The sequence below is a fragment of the Ictidomys tridecemlineatus genome, chromosome 7 (genome assembly GCF_052094955.1).
Source record: "Ictidomys tridecemlineatus isolate mIctTri1 chromosome 7, mIctTri1.hap1, whole genome shotgun sequence".
Taxonomy (NCBI): Eukaryota; Metazoa; Chordata; class Mammalia; order Rodentia; family Sciuridae; genus Ictidomys; species Ictidomys tridecemlineatus.
In genome coordinates, this window is record NC_135483.1 from 7,015,369 (window position 1) to 7,035,294 (window position 19,926).

At 39.3% G+C, this 19,926-nt stretch overlaps 1 protein-coding gene across 8 annotated transcripts in view; it reads right to left on the bottom strand.

Moving 5' to 3' along the window:
* Khdrbs3 (KH RNA binding domain containing, signal transduction associated 3) overlaps nucleotides 1-19,926 on the bottom strand; it is a 180,920-nt gene that overhangs the window by 134,392 nt on the left and 26,602 nt on the right. Inside the window, exon 1 of one of the 8 annotated variants that reach the window (XM_040293612.2) lies at nucleotides 2,775-2,817. The exons of the other annotated variants lie outside the window; for them this stretch is intronic. Coding sequence (XP_040149546.1) covers nucleotides 2,775-2,802 — 28 coding nt within the window. The 5' untranslated portion in view covers nucleotides 2,803-2,817. Of the gene's footprint in view, nucleotides 1-2,774; nucleotides 2,818-19,926 lie in introns of those variants that run through there. 8 annotated transcript variants of the gene reach the window in all.

Below are 19,926 nucleotides of genomic sequence, written 5' to 3' on the forward strand. Positions count from 1 at the left end.
TACTATTCAATCAACAATTTCACATTTCTTAAATAACTATTACATTTGTTTTCTGGTATTTTTCATATTTTTAATTGGTTCAGTATAATTGTTCACAATGATGGGATTCACTGTTACACATCTGTAAATGCATGTAATATAACAACAGAATTGGGCCAAAATCATTCCAAGCGTTTCCTCCCTCCCAGGATTCCTTTCCTCTACCCTATGGATCTCCTCTCATTTCCCTGAGATTCCCCACCACATACACATACACATACACACATACCCCTTTCTTTTCCTTTTCCTTTCCAGCTTCCATATTTAAAAGAAAACATATGACCCTTGATCTTCTCAATATGGTTTATTTCAATTAATGTTATATTCTCAAGTTCCATCCATTTTCCTGCAAATTACGGAATTTCATTCTTATTCTGGGCTGAATAAAACTCCATTGCGCACATATACCTCATCTTCTTTATCCATTCATCCAATGACAGACATATAGGCTGGTTCCATTGTGAACTGTGCTGCTTTAACAAGGAGATTCATTTATCTCTACACTAGGTTGAATTTAATTCTGTAGGATAAATACTGAGGAGTGGTATAGCTAGGTCATTTGGTGGTTTTATTCCTGGTCATTTTAAGAACCTCCAAACTGATTTCCAAAGTAGTTGTGCTAATTTACAATCCCATCAACAGGGGTGTTCCTTTTCCTCCACATCCTCTCTAGCATTTATTACTGTTGGTATTCTTGACAGATGCCATTCTGACTGGAATAAGATGAAATTTCAGTGTAGTTTTGATCTGCATTTAAATTAAACTTTTTTAAGTTTTAAAGAATTTTTTAAATACTAAAACTAAATAAAACAAAAATTTATACTAAGCTAGCCAGGCTTATATTTACACATTGTTGGGAGAAAGATCTATAAAAGTTTCACTCTCTTTGGATAATTCATTCAAGTTCTTCATCACCCTTTCATTGAAATTATGATGGAGAATTTACCTGACATTCATGTCTCACTTAAAGAACAAATATGTTTGAAAGTTAGATATAAAACATTTTGATATTTAAATACAATGGGGTTTCCCGTGATGGGGAAATGCTGGTATCTACCCCCGAAAAAAGAGTGAGTTCTGATACATGCAGGAATTATACTAGCTGCTGAAATAGAATACAGAATGTGAACCACATAAACAAATGTACAGAGTGCTGCAGAAAAGGGACTAAGAGGTCTAGAATTTAAAAATTACTTTAAAAGCTGGTAAATCTGAAATATGTGCTAAATTCCTCAAGTATAAGGAATGAAAACTGCCAGGCTTCAGGAACATAAATAGTCCTCTGCAACACTAGTTCACATTTCACTTGTCTGCACAGTTAATAACTAGAGTTTTACTAAGCTATTATAATCTACCTTTTCCCCCCTTTACTCTTGTTATCAAGACAAGATGGAAAAAAATCGGGCAGTAGTAATGATAAAATTTTCACTTACAAAGTCAGTAAATGAACAGGCTTAAACATGAATTGATTTTTTGACCCCAAGTTCCGGGCTCCTGCAGAAAGACTGGACAGACTCAAAGGAGAAGGGGGGTGATTCAGTCAGGCCAACAGGGAGAAAAACTAAGGACAAGTAAATAGAGGTCCTAGCACTGACACAGGAAGGAACCTAGGTTAAGTAAGTCAATAATTATTAAGAATGCTTTAAAATAATTGGAACAACTCCATAGCGTTTATGAAGAGCTGCTCCTCACTGCTGAAAAGTGCTCTTCTAGAAGTCATAAGTTGTTTTCCTAAAGAAACACTGAATAAAATTCATAAAAGGTCCCGAAAGGGATGGTTGACTGATGGAGTCCAGCCTGCACCATGAAGCACCAGTGTGAGGGCCCTCCTGATGCAGAGCCCCTTCACCAGGTACTTTGGCTCTTCTCAGCTTTAAGAAAAGGCAGGGCTTTTCTACAATAAAGTGAATGGTAATACCTCCATGTGGCATGTCATATCAAAATCTGCAACAGTCCAGCTGTGGATTAGAATAGATCCCAAAAGATATATAAACAGCATTCATAGCCTTTATAAATTTATTTGACAGACTCCTAAAATGCTCCTGTAGCTGCTGGTATGAAAGAGATTTTTAAACTTTCAACATGACAAATGCTTTCACTAAGAAATTGTTTCATTTAAGCAATTCAAACCTAACCCTATTACATTCAAACCAGAGACAAATACACTAAAACCTGCCCAAACTAGATTTGAATCATTAAGCTCATAATCTTGCAAACAGTGTACCTAAGCAGAAGTAAATGGCCCAGCAGAGGAGAGAGGCATATCAGTGTCTAATAAGAATAAGCTCATCATAATACAAAAACACACACACATACACAACACACATATACACACACCATCAAAGGAGAAAAAAATAATACTCTAAATATTAAGAATTCTGAAAGTAAACTATTTTCATAAACATGGGGTAGATCATTATATAAGATGCCCTTAACTATGCATACGACATATTGAAACACACATAAGTACATGGCAAATTCCTTCAAGAAAGAGGATAAGGAATAAGCAGAGGAGGATGAAATTAATTAATTAGTTGTACCCATTATGAATAATTAATAAAGATATAGCAATGGTATTTGCAGCTGGAACTTATTCAATGACTATGTTCAGGTATTAATCCCTGCATGGTGCCACCAGGCAGATGAAATCTTCATTGCTCAGGAAGTAAGTGCCCACTTAAAGACACTCAGTAACTCGGCTACATTCCCACACCACCAGGACCCAGGATTCTAACCTGTGTTTATCTGAGTCCTTAAGTCCATGGTACTTCCATTTTCTTGGTATTACTGTATAAGTGGGATCTTAATTTTGAGTGAGGAAAAGAAAAAGTGCTTTGGATTATTATAATATTTGGAAAAAAACTCACAAAGTTATTACAAATACTAAAACAAATATCTGTCAAAATGCTTTGAAAATTGTAACACATAATGAAAATATAGGTTGTTATTACTGTTTACTTATTAAAATATCTTATGTATTCTCTCAAAAAAAAAATTAACTACTCAGCCATTTGCAGAGATGCCTCCAGGGCCTTAGGAACTACAGGAAAAAGCAACCCAGACCAGAGGTCCTCACCCAGGTAGTGGGGATGACGCTCAGCTGGGAGGGACCCTTTCCTGGGTCCACAAGCATCTCTACCATGCTGCCCTCCAGCCACTCAGGATCCTGTCCTCAGGTCTGGGGCCCCATGAGTACACACCACACATTCTCTTCACACACTCATCTGTTGATGGAGGTGTGAGCCCAAATCCTAGTTGCTATTAACAGTCATGCAACAAACAGTAGCCTGCAGCCATCTCTCTCACCTGCTGACCTCACTTCCTTCAGATAAACAGCAAGCAGTGGGGAAGTACTAGGTCACATGGTAGTGCTATTTTTAATTTTCTGCTTTTCATAGTGGCTATACTAATTTCCATTCCCCCACAGAGTGCCAAGTCTTCCATTCCCCACTTCCTTGCTAACACTTAAGTCTTCTTTTTGTACCATCACCTTAATTTCTCCTAAATATATAAAGTTATTCACTGAACAACAGATACCATGGCAGAACATCAAGATATGATGTGGTCATCTGAAGCCTCAGCGAAATATGAATGTGACCCCTGAACAAGGGCAAATACTCTAAGGCCTTGAGCAATGAGCAGGTCACTAAATTCTGGAGCTGAATTCTAACCATTTTAATATAAACAAATTTTAAAAGTTTGTTGGCATTTTAAAACAAAACCAAAAACTAGAAATCAGAGATGAGATGCTCCTTAAAACTGGCAGAAGAAATCTAATAAGTAAGTACAGTATTCTAGAGGTACACTGTAGGCTCTACATATATTCAGTTCTTGTAATTTCTTAGACAGGACAAAAGTATCAGCTCCAATTTTCTTATACCTAATAAGTGACAGGACTCAAAGCTGGACTCAGGATTATCTGACTCAAAGTTTTGCTTGTTTCCAAAGTCATCAGCCATCAAAATGCTGACTCTAAGACAAAATGAAACTTTCCAACCAACAAGTAAACAAAATAGGTTAAGCATCACCTCCAATAAGTATAAGGACATCTATAGGGATGAGCCACTGCATATTCTGTTTGCTGAGAAGTGCAACAGAACCAAAGGAGGAAGTTAAAAACACTGTGAGTACAGAAAAGAGCAGGTTATATGCACATGGTGAGGAGGAGGAATGACTGAACTCAGGTTTACCTACGCTTTATGGGTCCCAGTGGTGAACACTAGCACATTCTTCTTCCATGGGCCCATTTTCACCTGGTAGTAAGAAATGTTCTGAAATTAATATTTACTGAAACACTTGGGAAGACTGGTAAAGTGTCTACTTAAATAACACAAAAGGACAAGCAGGAAGACAGACCTAGACAACAGGAATAAAAAGGACGGAACGTTTGTGTTCCTAAAGAAAACAATCCCTTGGCTATTCCAAATGACTGATGATTGTTCCTTAAAAAATCCAATGCCCTGCTCAAATTAATATCCTGCAAACCCACACATGAAATGAAGTAACCAAGGCACTAAGTTAACTCATGCTAATAAGGACTTAAGTCAGTAACTACTGGGAAGAGAGGATAAGGTAACTATTAGAGACCAAAAAACAGAAAATGCACTTTTTAATTATACCTAAGGGTTAAATCACATTTCTCACTTTTAATTGAAAACACAATTAATATAATGCAAAAGACCAGCTATCTTATACAATTATCAGGCTCCAGAGGTCACCAATTAGAGCCCTGCAAGGATTTGAATTTAAAAAGGTTTTATGATTAGGTGAAGTAATGACCCAAGAAGAGCTGAGCTCTGTTCAGGCTGCACTCATTATCAAGCCCATTTCCTCAGTGTGCCCCTCCTCCATCCCGCGGGCATCACCACACTGTGAGAATCATGGCTGCACTCAGAGTTCTACGGCAGCCAGATGACAGGAGCATTCGACTTGTTATTACTTTCATATCCAATAAGATTGTAAATGAACATTTTCTATTGGTTAGATGTACAATAATACAGTAGCACACTATTTAAAACAATATCCAAGTAGAATTGCCAAACATTTTTAGGTTGGTTTCATAATCAGTCCCTATTTATACAGCAAAGAGAAAGAGTAAATGAGTGGCGGGGGGAAGTTCGAAACACCAAGGCGTATTTCTGTGTGATTATTTAGAAGGGTCACTTAAAATAAGAAAGAAAAACAGCATGATCAAGGACTGCAAGTACATCCCAAGGAACACATCTCTGGTACTGTTTAAAAGACATCAATGCAACCACAGGTCATATGCCAGCACAATAAAAACAGCTAAAAATCTCAACCAGAAACACAGCTTAATGGTAAACATACACAAATGCCTAAAAATACCATATTTCTCTCCTACTCAGTGTTCTTCCTTGTCACCTGAAAACTGTCAAGCAGGCATAAAACATTTGTTAAAGGCAAAATGCAATTGCAGCAGGAATATACATTCTATCACTCAGATTTAATCGTGATGTAAAATTAAGACTTGGATGAAAAATAAATTCATATTTAATAGTCACAGCCTCTGAGGACATGAAATATCTCAGCGCAGACCTATATAATGAAAATTAAGCCTATCTTCCCATGTCAAAGCCAGGAGAGCTATCCTACTAGGTCACCCCAGTCATATTTTATGTCGCTTGGTTTATGCTTTAGAGGCTTGCTCTCACAGTGGACATCCCCATGGGGTGGGGAAGGGGCTCTTTAAGGGATGTTGTCAAGTTAGGTACAGATCTCCACATTCTAAACCAAGTCATACACTGAAATTATTTAGGGGTGCTATAAAAAAATCACACCAAGGCCAGTCAGTGGCACTCAATTGTTTCCACCATGTCCTTCCACAGTGGAATATTTAGTTCAGTGAGTGTACACACTAGGGGTTCCACATGACAGTAGGAGTTCCACTTCTCAGATCTACTGACAATGGACAATAAATACCTTAGGTGGACAGCTGACTGTCTTTTATGTCCTTGTCTTAAACACGGAAGGTGGGGTAACTGGATCTGTGCTCTGAATGAATGGCCAACCAAGATGACTTGATAAGATTAAAAACATGGCCAGGAATCCAGAGAACTCCATGAGATCAGTTTTAAGCATTTACTGATAATTGCAGTGACCATCATTGCCGGCTCTCCAAAAGCTACAGACACACACTGTCTGAGGTATTGCTGTTTTTTCGTAAGGGGAAGAACTAAAGGAATGACTGTGAGGGAATAAAGTCTACAAAGGCTCTGGAGAGGAGGTAATGATAGAAAAAGCTGATCAGCCCTGTCTAGCAAAGCAGCCGAAATCACTGAAAAGGATTATCTTAAAGGAGAAATGATACACACAAATATTTCTGTACATCATGTAACATGGGAATTAAATTTAGACAGTGAAAACCCAGGGCAAAATTAGGACCAAAAGGAAGAAAGCACAGAAAAAGGAGCTCCTACTCAAATTATACAGATGAAGGTTCCCATATGTAAAAGGATTTGCCAAAGCTGGACCTGGTAGAGCCCTGACCAGCACAGTCTGGCAGGAATGGCCAAATCGGAAGGTTCCTTTCAACCCTGAGCTTTACCCACATCTTCATCATCTGTCTCACTGACCTGTTCTTAGACATATAAAGCTGTTTTCATCACCGGAAGTCCAGCACCTGGTTCTGTATCCTGAACATAATATGCATTCAAAAGATACTTGTTGAGTGAATGAGTGAATAAATGGTGATATTCTTCGTGGGAGGCACCATGAGACCTGTTAAACATTTAATAGCCAGGGTTTGAATAAACAAAAATGGAAGTCACCTGTATCTTTCATGGCCACAAATCAATACCTCCACCAGTTATGAAACCACGGTCACTTAGCTCCATACCTACCCTTCTACACTGTGCTCTAGAATGCTGGCGGGATTCTGAACACCTGTTTTCCAGCCCAGTTTCCCTCACGTTCTGACAATGGAAATGCTAGGGCAGGGGAAGACTGATGGACTGGTTCCTTCCTGTTTTGTTTCCAGTTCCTGGCAGCACAGAAAAAAACCATGATTCTAACTTCCGGATTTTGCCCCATATTTCCAGACTACAATCATGGTACCTCCTCAGCAAGGCAGGACCCTTTTGCTCAGAGGTCTTAGTCCTAGCCCTTAAGGTCTCTCTTCAGGTTCCTAAGGTAACAATGCTAAGTGGGTGGTAGAGCATTTCCTGCAAAGTACTAGTTCCCCTAGTCAAGGAGGATGGTTTTCTGCAGTCCTGCGGCACTGTTTTTTTTATATATTTTAAAGACTTAGCATCCCTCAGTCACCCAGCACCTATCTAACCAATCCTTTATGTTAAATCCTCCAAGCTAGTGTGATTTCTGTTTACCTGACTGATCTTCCCTCTTAGTAAATTCCTGAGGAAATCCATAGAAGGAAGGTCTTACGTTTTGTGGCAGGCACAATGCTGCACAATGTCCACAGTCAGAACACTAGAGTGGCAGAGAGGACATAGGCATGGGAAGGGCAGACTGAGTTCAAGCAGGAGAGAACCAAGAGAAAACAGCTGGAAAAGCACTTTGCCTTGATGAGCTTAGTTTCCCCCTGCCTAAAAAGGGGAGGAAGCCCCCAAACTGTGTGACCCTTCCACCCTGCAGGACAGGAGTCAGTCACTAATCTAATAACATCAAGGCCCTTCTGATTTGTTCTTCTAGTCCAGTACTGCTTGGAACACTAAATAACAATGTTTTTAGACCTAGGATTTATTAATGGTAATAAGGCCAGACAGGTGTTCCTGGGCAGACAGCCTGTTTTTGCAGCATCTCTCTGAGCAGCTGAGAGTACTTTCCTACTGAGTCCTCAATCTCAACCACACTTTGGAGGCACAGGAGTAGAGCCAGCTGAAGTGTTGCTGCAGTGGTGCGTCTGCTTATCACCCACTCCACCCCACCATCTATCACAGTGATCACCAGCAGTCTGGGAAAATGGTGACCATGTAATGACACTAGCACAGGTGGCACGGGTGTTCTCTACACAATGGATCCATAATGAATATTCCTGGAGGCTAAATTATCTAAGCTAAATTTCTGATTTCCCCTGTGAAAAGCACAGGAAGACAATATAATCTGGGAATATGCAACTGCAGGTGATGTTTACCTTTAGAAGCTTACCTATCGGCATTCTAATTTGAGAAGCATAGAGTAAATTTCTATAAATATATAACCATTCAACACATTATTCAAAGGAAAAGTGTTTATCATCTTCAAAACATTTGCTATTCCAAGAAGCTAATTAAGTTTACAAACTGTGTTGTGAATACCAGAAGGCAGTAGATGTACAAATCATATTGTTAATTATGCCTCTGACAAAGAAACTGTACTGTAGGTATTACATACAAATGCTCCAACAGCCAAGTCCTTTAAATTCTTCCATCTCAAGCTCAGGAGCAAATGAAGCCAAAACAGAAGCATAAGATGAATGTAAAATTAAGCTGCTAGAGGAAAACGCAAAAATAGCCCTAAGTGAATGTTAAATCTTGTGTTTTGTCACCTGTTTTTGCTCGTGGCATTCCCAGAACAGCATATTAACCTACAGTCTCCAGACAAGCACAACTGTCTGGCTTCTTGACACCTGCAGTAATATAAATTAATGAAAATATGGAAAAGAAGCTTAATTTTACAAGATTTGAAGTTAATAAAAATGTGTGTTCAAATCACAGACCAGAAACTTACAGTATAATACTGAAACAAAAAGAAAAGTCAGAGAGCTCTTGGGCATCTTGACTCTCGTTCAGCATGCTGATACCTACCTCTGAAGCCATGAGGCTTAATGGAGTATACCTCAAGTGCAAAGCCCAGAAACCACACAAACTAACTCTAACTTCCTGTACCCCGTGTTTCTTCATATTAATAAGAAAAGAATATATAAAAAGGTCAATAAAAATTTAATTAAAACTTTAAACACTAGTCTAATTAGAATTGACAATAAAAATCCCAGACATAGGTTAAGGAAGAATCATAGTAAGTCCAAATTTTCTGGAACTCAGAAAACCAACCAACTATATAGTCCTATCACTGATAAGGACATCAGCACGGTAAAATTAGAAATATGTCTTGAAGATGGAAGGTTCTAGATGCTTTTGTTATAACTCACTCCTCTCAAAGGTATGTTTGGTGAGTTATTTAACTTCTGTGAATGTCAGTTTCATTAAGCGTAATATGGCAATCATCTTCTACCTCACTCTAGGTGGAGTGGAAATTAAATGAGACCATGTACAGATAATGTGGAGAACTTCAAAGAAATTCTCGAATGTCTGTGTGGCCCCAGCTCGGGTCTCAGGAAGAGAACCTGAACAACCCCAGGACATTATAGAAAGAACTGTCCTTGCAGGGAAGTTCTGCAACCACAGTCAACTAGGACACAGCGCACAGCCTTGCGCTGGCAGAGACAGCATGGCTAGGTCTCACAAGCTCAGAGCTCTCAGAGAAAGAGGCCTGCTCCCTCCACGACCAGTCAGGGTGGCAAGCTGGACAAGCAAAGCTGTGCTGAAGCAACTGAGAGAATGACATGTGCACACTGTCCACAGAAAATTGCTTCTGGAATCATCTACCAGATTGCAATCAAAGCCATTTGCACCAGCACTGTCCAGAACTATCTGTGGTGACATAAATGTACTCTACAGGGCAGTTCAAAATAGTGGTCACTAGCCACACATGGTCACTGAGCACAAGAAACATGGCTAGTGTGAGCACAGAACAGAAGTTTTAGTTTTACTTCATTATGAGCAATTTAAATTAAAATTACCTCCAATGGCTGGAAGTTTCCTCCACATATATCTAGAATGCAGTTAAAGAACAGAAAGGCATGTGAAAAAGGCATGTGACCAGCAGAAAGAGGTGCCATGAAGCACAGTGCAGACACTGATTCTTTTGTTTAACAAGAATGTACTGAGTCCCCACAACATGCTCTCAACATCAACATTCCTGATCCATACTGATTCCAGGCAGCACCTTGATGAGGTGGAAAATGGACATATAGATGCACAGGAAGGCAGCCTGGGCTCAAAAGAGCAGTTACTATATAACTACTACACTGGCCTACCTCAAAAAATGTGCAAGCAGTCAAGACCACAGGTGCAGACTCACAATGCAAAGTATAAATTGGAACATTAAGTACAAACGAAATATTACAAAACTCACAGGAGACAACAAACAGTCCTAATTCATATATATATATGGAGGCAGAAAAATGCAGGGAGGGTCTTTTCTTGACTATCAAGCTAATAAGTGAAAGAAATAGGTTACAAACCTATATCTGATTAAAGATCCATATTTTTATGGCTATTACGTTCTTGTGTGGGAATATTTAATACAAGATATATAATACATACTTCTACTCATTCCTAGTTAGTCATGTTACTCATTTTTCAAAAGCGTTCACCCCATGCTACTTTGTAGCATTTACCATAAATTATCTAGATTGTCTTACTCTGTTCTCAGGTGAGTGCCTTGAGTGTAGTAAGCATTAAATAAATATTTGAGTACAGAAAAAATATCTTGAAACCATCACAAGAGTTCCTTCTTGTTTCACCATGCACTTGACAAGCAACCTTAACTAAATCACAAGGTTTGTGGCACTTACTAGTTGATATTTACTAGGCTTCCCACCTCATCCCATGCACAGCCAGCCAGGGTGTACAGTGTGGCCAGCCAGCTGCCTTCTAAGGAAAGGGTGGGGTGGACAACTCCTCTTCCAAGTGGCCCTTGTTTCTGCCTATTTCAAACCTCCCTGCTACGATAGCCAAGTTTTATTCCTTTAGCCAAAGTGGTTTCTACTCTTTGGAAACAAAGAACTCACAACAGGAAGTGCAGTTTCTGTCACACAGGAACTGCTCCACTATTATTTCCAACCTCTTTAAAAATAAAAATAAATAAATGAATAATTATAATCAGACTACCATGTCCTGGCTTACAACACCTCATGATGACCCAAGTTTTCTCTCACTGGCTACTCTAGTAAGCATTCATCTCATTCTGAAATCCTCTTGGGGCTAAGACAGTCTGTCAGCAGTGATTTTCTGAGATCAGTAGTGTACTTTCCTCAATTCCAAAATGAGATTAGTATCAGAAAATATAGAAATGATTTTCTTTTTTAAAAACAAGAATGAATCTCGTCTTTATTTGCATGTGTGTATACATACAATATTTGTTTAAAGGCTTGAATATTACATGCTTATATACATGCGTATATACATACATAGACACATACATATCACAGATAATACACATGAAAGTGCATTACAAATACATGCATATGAATTGGGTAAAAACCTCAGAAAACAATTCCAACCAAGACATCATTCAGGAAGTGGCTGGTCTGCTCCTCATGCTCTGTTTCATGTTTTGTCTCAGTTTCCAAAGAGCAGCTGTGCTCATGCAAAACCAATTTGTAGAAGTGGAAGTGCAGAGCATCTTCCGTCTGAAAGACAGGTTATCCTTCTTGGCATTACAAACCCTACCCATGAAAAAGGTGGGAACAGGAGTTGTAAATGTGGGATGCTACCTGCCAAGGTCTGAAGAGCAAGGTGAAACATTTTTGGACGTGTCTCAGGGCTGGGAGAGTTGTGTGAGAGGAGTGCACTGGCCTAGCTGGGCTTCTCTGTGGAAGGAGCAGAACTCATTTGGATACAGTTAGAATTCACAGCATCATACCCATGAGCCATGTTCTCCTCGCTTCTCAGGAGGTTAGAGAGAGGTGCAAATAGACACCATTATAGCTCCTATCAATTGGCTGCCCAGAGCTGGCCATTAGGAGAGCATCAGATGTAAAGTGCACAAACACAGGCACAAAATTCACAGTGGAATGTGGGGTTGCTCGCCTCTCCCTCCCCCGCTTCTCCCCTTCCTTTTCCTTCTCTGCCATTCTAGGGATGGAACCCAGGACTCACATGTGCTAAGCAAGCACTCCACTGCTGAGTAGCACCCAGCCCAGTGCGGGCTTTTCTTTAGCTGGTGAAGAGTGCTCTAAAGGTTGGCAACTGCTGGCCCAGCCACCTGGACACTGACATTCCCAGGGGAAAGGCCAGGGCTCCACTGGAGTGTGGGACCCTTGGCTCCCACAGAAAAGTCTGCTTTCACTGTTCCCTTGTAGTCCTCCTGTTTCCCCTCTTTGCTCAGACTCCTAATTCCCAGTGTGTCCTCTTAACACCGCCTTTCCTCTTTCAGACGTTCTTAGATGGCCAATGCTTACCTGAAGGATTGTTCTCGTGAACAAGAGATTTTAACACAGGATTCAGGGAAATGCAAACATATTTTGCACCCAACAGGCAGAGAGAGCTTAAATGGAATCTACCCGAGACTGGACAAGAGAGAGGTCATGCCAGGTCCTCTATCCTACAGGCCTTCTTCCCATCCATCCTCTCACCCCTTTGGGATACCATTTTTACACCATTCTACAAAGGTCATAACTGAGATACTGAGGATAAGGTGAGTAGCTGACTGTGACACTTATTAAGAGGCGTATCTTGTACTCAGATTAATGCTGCTCTAACTCTCCCTGGAGAATACGATTTCCTACTTAAAAATTGTGAAGGTTTTAATTGTAGCCATTATATAATATTATCTCCATGACAGGACTGATGGTAAATGTTACCCTAAATGTAACAAAGCAAATACTTTTCTGCTTCATTTCAATTTTTTGGTAGAAGGGGTAAGAAACTCCAGCCTAAGGAGGACCACATAAAAGGAAAGTGAAATTGTTAAAAATTAATCTTTCACTGCTACTTAATACAAAGTCTCTTTGATCAAATATACATTCAGAGCAAATCTCTTCCTGACAACGTTTACAATTCAGAATGAGAAAATAAATTTGATAAATGAATATAAAATAAGCTGATGTTTCTAGAGTGAAAATTAATAAATCAAAAATTACAATATGAAGAAACTAAGAAATGAAGATAATATAACAAAAAAAAAAAACCCTGCTGGCTATATTCCATACCTAAGATTTAATATCTTCAAAAAAAAAAAAACTATATCGAGAGATCAAGTTCCAGATGAGAAAAGAGTTGCAATCTATATTTTGTATAAATAAAAGAACACAAATACATATAGCTGGGTCTGAAAGTTACTAGTTTTAATAACAATAAGATGAATCACTAGAAAGATTAAGAATAGGCAGAAGTAAATTTAAATCACCGCCCTGTTACTTAGCAGCTTCATGACTTTAACCAAACTACTCAATCTCTGAAGCTTCTTTTTCTTATTGACAAAATACAGATTATGATGTGTAACATACAGGACTGTTTCAAGGAACTAAAACAGTAGCATATATGCAATACCTGCTAGCTAGTACATATGGGTATTAACTATTAATATTGTCATTACATTTCATGTATGCACTTTGAAGTGGGGGAAAAAAGAGAGAAAGGAGGTACCGTGGAAAGGAAGAGAGAGGAAGATCCTGAAAATAAGTCCCATAAATACCATCTCCTGCATTCTTTTTTTTTTTTTAAGAGAGAGAGAATTTTTTTTTAATATTTATTTCTTAGTTTTCGGCGGACACAACATCTTTGTTTGTATGTGGTGCTGAGGATCGAACCCGGGCCGCACGCATGCCAGGCGAGCGTGTTACTGCTTGAGCCACATCCCCAGCCTCTCTCCTGCGTTCTTAACTATTGTCCACCTGTCCACCTTTCACCTGTATGATCAGATGCTTGCCCACTAGAACGAACACCAAAAGTGCCTGTGATTGTAGGGTAAGAGAAATATGGAGAGCAAATCAATTCTTAGAGTACATATAATGAGAAAAACCACTTAAAATAGACTTAACCCAAATATATAATAATAAATTTTTTTAAAAAATGTAAAAACCATACTACTCAGCTCTGTCCAGGACTGGTACACTACTAGTCCAATGCTTTGATAGCATTCACAACAAGTACTTGAGCCTCAAAAGCAGATCAATCTCTTTACTTCCATATCCTATGTGCTTTGGAGCACAAACTCAACATATTTTAGTTGACTAATCATAATTACTCTGTGTGTGTATTAAAAAAAAAATAACAGCTAACCCTTGACCAATATTTGAAAGCCATTTGCATCTGTCCATTAATCGAATTCCTTTCAATATTGTCAGTGACTGACATGGAACTAGGGTTCATCCAGAAAAAAGAAAGGCACAGTTCTGGTGATCAAGTAGAGCAGGGAGGTTGGACATCAGGGAGCAGACCAAGGGTGGAGAATGCTGACAGGAGGGTGAACTGCGTGTGAAAAGAATAAGCAGGAGGACGCAACTCAAGCACTTCAGGCCAAAACCGACGTGGCAAGGCTTCCTCCATTGGAACCAGGTGGTCAGTGGTACCAGCAAGAACACCCCAGAAGGGTGGTGCACGACTAAGGGGCGACCCCTGAGCAAGGATAACTATGGCCAAGACTCTCCTACCTGCCACCCAACAGTTCCCCACAGAAAGTGTGTCTTCTGCAAGACAGCTTCAATCCTGGGGAGCAGTGCAACACAGGTAGAAATAACTGGTTTCCCCTACTATCCATTCCTTTCATGCAGATCATGAAATATCCTTAAATGAATAATGAGCACAAGAATCAAACTACAAACCACGTTTTTCCAGGCAGTGTAAAGCCAAGGAAGTACAATGTAATCATGCCATGATGATTTGGTGCCAACAGTCAGGACTGCTTGCTGTTTATAACCACATATAAACCCCCTGATAGTGCTCTAGTTATTAGCAGAATAAGGAAACATTCTTGAGAAGTCAGACGGGAAAGTACAAAAACAATGTCCAATTTCTAGCTGTATGATCTCACAAAAGCAACTTGCACATTTGGTTCAAACTTTCCTCATCAGTAAAAGGGGAGAAAATACTATTTATTTCTCACAGTTACTGAAAAAATTAAGTTTGGTGCATAAAGAGTGGCAGTGAAGCATGGTACTGGACACAGAGCAGACACTGATCACTTCCTGCTGCTCTAGATGCATTTATATAAAAGAGAATCTTGATTTATTTTGTTATGGTACTTTATCTGTCCTGATGACCCTACAAGCTAGGCCTGTGAATCCCCTTCCTGCCAAGAAGAAAAGCTTTCAGGTATGTCACTTTCTACTAGTAACAGGCCACAAGAGAGGCTTATGTTAAAAGGTAACAGGTGAATTCATGCAGAAAGTCAACATTTACAAACCCTGGAAGGCTTGAAAATACCCATGAAGATGTAGCAATAAAAAAGAAAAAAGACATGTACAAGGCGGGTGTTGATGTAATACCTCCCTCCTCCCCAGAAATATTCTTCTAAAACTACCTATAGGACCTGTGGAGATTTCTGGTGTATCTACAGTTGACAGATCAGTTGATATTCTGAAGCCCCCAAATGGCACTCAGAGCTAAGCCTAGGAGTAAAGTATGGAATATAGAACCGGAAAACCCACTGTGCTCTAAAGGCCAGGGTGGCTTAGAAAACAGAAAAACCTCATCTGAGTTCATTACAATTCAAATTATAAAGATGGCTGTAATTTCTCTGCTGCTTCTCCCAAGATATGAGGGCTTCTGATTCACTTTCCTTTCAATCTGGTCTCACTTCAGAGCCCAGGGTAGCATAAAGAAAGGGAAGAAGTCACAATCATGTCATGTTGACTTAGTGCAAATGTGCAGGGCTGGTTCCCATTTTATCATCTCAGAATGTGATGACAGTGGCATCGTGGGACTTTCCAGACAAGGTCTTAAGAAGCACTTCATTCCCACCTAGCCTCTTCAAGTGCCCACTCCCAGGCCAATCCCTCTGGAAAGCATCTTCCTGTGGCTCTGAGAAGCCCAAGCCAAGATGAGGCTATAGGCAGGCAGCTGGCCCACAACTCCAGCTTGGCCCTAGCTGAGTTGCCAGCCACTGACAGCCAGCATCGCCTGGCAGCCACGGGCGTGAGCCAGGTGGGCCTCCAGACCCGGACTGTCGCTCATCCAAGACTCCACATGAGAACTTCTGAGTGAGTCCTGCCAGCCACAGAACTGTGCCAATCAACCACACACTGACTCCGGCACTTTGAGTTCAGGTACTTTACCACACGGCAGCAGACAAAATGTGGATTTAAGTACCAAGCCAGTCACTCGCCTGAGCATTCATTATCCATCCTCCCCAGGTTCAGGGTGGATACTTACTTTCTGATCAAACCAGGTGCTTGTTTTAAAAGATGTTTCTAAAGAGCTTTCTTTAATTTATTATCTATCTATTTGCCAGGTTCTAGGTATGTACGCACTTATTTATCTCACGGCCTGCCCATTCCTCTACAGTGTTTCTTCCTATTTCTGCCCTCTACTACCCCCTCTTGTCCATACAGTTCTCTATCTGCAGTTAAATGGGCCCCTTGCTCAAGGTTAAATGCCTTGTGTGGCCCTCAGCCCCTCTGCAAAGACTATTTTTCACTCATTTCACTTTAGCACATACTTACAGGTCACAGGGAATTTTTACTTCGTTAAACTACACTTTGCAAAATGTTAAAAAAAAATGCCACACATCTGCACTTAAAACAGAGTAATATACTTCTGCATCTCAGAGAATCATCTCCACATTCTCTCTAAGCATCTCCTTGGAGGTGGACATTAGCTTCCAAAGCTGCTCTTCTCACCCTTTAGTCATCTATTTACCTAGCTCCAGTGGCTGCACCAGGTGCCCCACCATCTTGCAGCCATGGGAACATGATCAAGACCACTCCTGTCCTTAATAAATTCAGATTTTGGTAGAACAAACAGACTTGTCAAGAAAAAGGTCATGAAATTATATGACCAATGGCATAAGAATCGCAAAAGGCCAACATATCCTACGGCAGACAAGGAGTAAACCTGCTCTTCATTGGCACGAATTCAGACCATCTCACCTGACTCATGTGGTGTGCCAAACTCAAGTCCTCCATGATGTACCTCCACTACTTTAAGTCAGCTAAAGTATTAACTTCTGGTTCTTAAAAGTTTAGTAGACTGAGATTCAACCTCTACTTAGAATCCAGAAAACAACAAGAGAGTATTGCTTGCCCCTTGGCAATAAAAAACATTAGATATCTACAAAATATTTTTTGAGCCCATCCAATTTCTGAGGTCACAAAACAAGGTGAACTGAACTCCTGAGGGCAATATATCTCCCCAAAAGACAGCAGGGATGTAGTTAATACTTCACCTTTAGCCTAGCAGAGATGTGAACAAAACAGCTAAAATTTTAACACATTCTTTGACATTGAATGTGTCCTTGACAAGCTCACCCATCAATTATTTTCCACAATCCCCCACTTGGATGATCACAGTAATATTGGGGAGGGAGCAGGAGAATAAAGAGAGCTCATTGAGGTAGTACATTAGATGCCAATGGGAGACGGAATGAACAAAAATTCTACTTGTATCCCAGACCCTCTCTTATACAAAGCAAAAACCAACTGCCATATGGGCAGAATAATCAGTCCTCACCAATGCCTTCTTCCATCTTCCCTGGTTCCAGCAGAAAGAAGGAAGCAAACTCAAAGTGGAAGGTTACTTAAGGGAGCTCTGGTGGTAGGTATGAGAACACGGCTCCCTGATCCACTGGGGAAGAAAGGAACCTCCAAGCCCATGCACATACTCCACTCACAAAAGAGGAACTCGCTCAGGATCCTTCACCAATACAAATAATGTATTAGAAAGAAGAAAGGTCTCCATACAATAATTAAAGCTTTCAGTTTAAGAAACTAGCAAAGAGCAAACTCAGCACAAGAAAAAAGAGCAGCTATCAATGGAATTATAAACATAAAAAATAGAGAAAAACCAATAAAACCAAAAGCTGGTTAAAGATTAATAAAGCCAGATTTATCAAGAAAACATAGGTCTTTATATCAGAATAAGAGGAAAGTAATACATTTATCTTATGTTCATTATAAGAATAACAGTAAAAAATAAATATTTTTTAAAAAAAGAATAGTACTGACATTTTCACACCAATAAATTAAGGAATTCAGGTGAGACATAATTTTCTTCATTAATTAAAAAAATACCAAAGGCCACAAAAGTAGAAAAAGATGGCATAAACAACCCTCTATTTTTAATTAATAACAGAATTTACAGTTTAAAAACTCTTAAAGAAAATCTTAGGGCAACATGACTTCACTGGTGACTTCCACCAATCATGGAGGGCAGAAGCACACCAGTTCCACACAGTGTCCCAGAAGAGAGAAGGTGAGCAATCCCAGCTTGTTTCGTTAGCCTAACACCAAATCAAAGAGTTTACAAGAAAACTATCCACCAACATTCCTTATGAACATGATGAAAAAGTCCTAAACAAAATTCTAGCAAACGGAATCTTGTAATATCCAAATAGGGTAATGCATGATCACCACGTGTGGATCATTTCTGTAAGCTAAGTTCATTAACATTTGAAAACAATTCAATGCAGTTCACTATATTAACAAACTAAAACAAAATAGTAAGATCATCTGAATAGATACAGAAAAGCATTTTAAAATAGTAAGTGTTCATTATATTTTAAAACTTCCAGCAAAACAGGAGAAAAGGAAACTTCCTCAGCTGATAGAGTAAGTCTATGAAAAATCTATAACAACCTCACAACTAATGGTGGAGCACTGAGTGACCTTAATGGTCAGGAACAGACAGAAACATCCTCTTCCACATCTACTCTATGCAGGTCCTGAGCAGCACTGTAAAAGGTAACAAAGAAACAAAAAAGTTATTCAGATCAGAGAAGAAAAACTGTCCTCAACCACAGATAAATGTAGAAAATCACAACTAATCTGTCACAAAGCCACCAAAAATAGCAAGAGGGGAGAAGGTGCTGGATATAATAAGGGTACTAGACAACAATCATGTAAATTTCTTCGTAGTAACAATAAGAAATTAGAAAGCGAAACTTAAAAAATAACATTTCAACAGTATCAAAAATAAAAAATGATGATAAATTTAACAAAATATGTGCAAAACCTATACACTGAAAACTGCTAAACACTGCTGGCCAAAGCTTCAAAGACCTGAGTAAACAGTGATATATAACACTGTCCATGAATCAGAAAACTCAATAATTTTAAAATAACAATTCTCCAAGAACTGATTCATAAATGTTTTGCAACCCCTAAAGGCCCAGTAGATTTTTATAGAAAGGCATAAGCTGCTTCCAAAATATATATGCATATGCAAAAGAACTTATGTGAAAAAGAACATAGCTGAGTCACACTACCAAATGTCAGGGCCTGACCATGAAGTCAGTGATCAATATGAAGTGGCACACAGGGAAACAGAACAGAAGAGTGACCAGAACTAGACTGCTTCTGGCAAAGATCCAAAGGCAATTCCAGAAGGAAAGGAGGCATTTCAACACCAGCGCCGAGCACTTGGTATGTACATGTGAACCAAGGAATCTGGTCCTTAGCATGGAACACTAGCCCAAAGTGGAAACTGATCTCTACCCTTTCTGCTTCCCATCTTCTTCAACACATCTTAACTTTTTCTCTAGACATAAAGCTCCAAAGTGGACAAATTCCACAAATACACAAGTATTTTAATTACTGTCATGAAGTAAATGTAAAATGCATTTTGCTTTAAGATACACAAAGTTCAGCAAAAAAAAAAAAAAAAAATATATATATATATATATATATATATATATATATATATGAATGAAGTGGAGCCAAGCCCTACAATGCACATTTCTAGTGCCACTAATCCTGGTGTCTGATCACCATCATTTATTACTCAAGCCACTTTCATATCCATTATCTCACAAGTACTGTATCAGAAGATTCCTTAGCTGCTGGCAAATAGTTACCAGCATTGTAGTTGATAGTTTCCTTGAGACAACTAACTATCATGGCATCCAGAATGCATGCTATATATGGACTTCCCTTTCTGCCATGGAAAAAAAATTTAAATGCACTGAAAGAGTTACATGCAATAACATCAA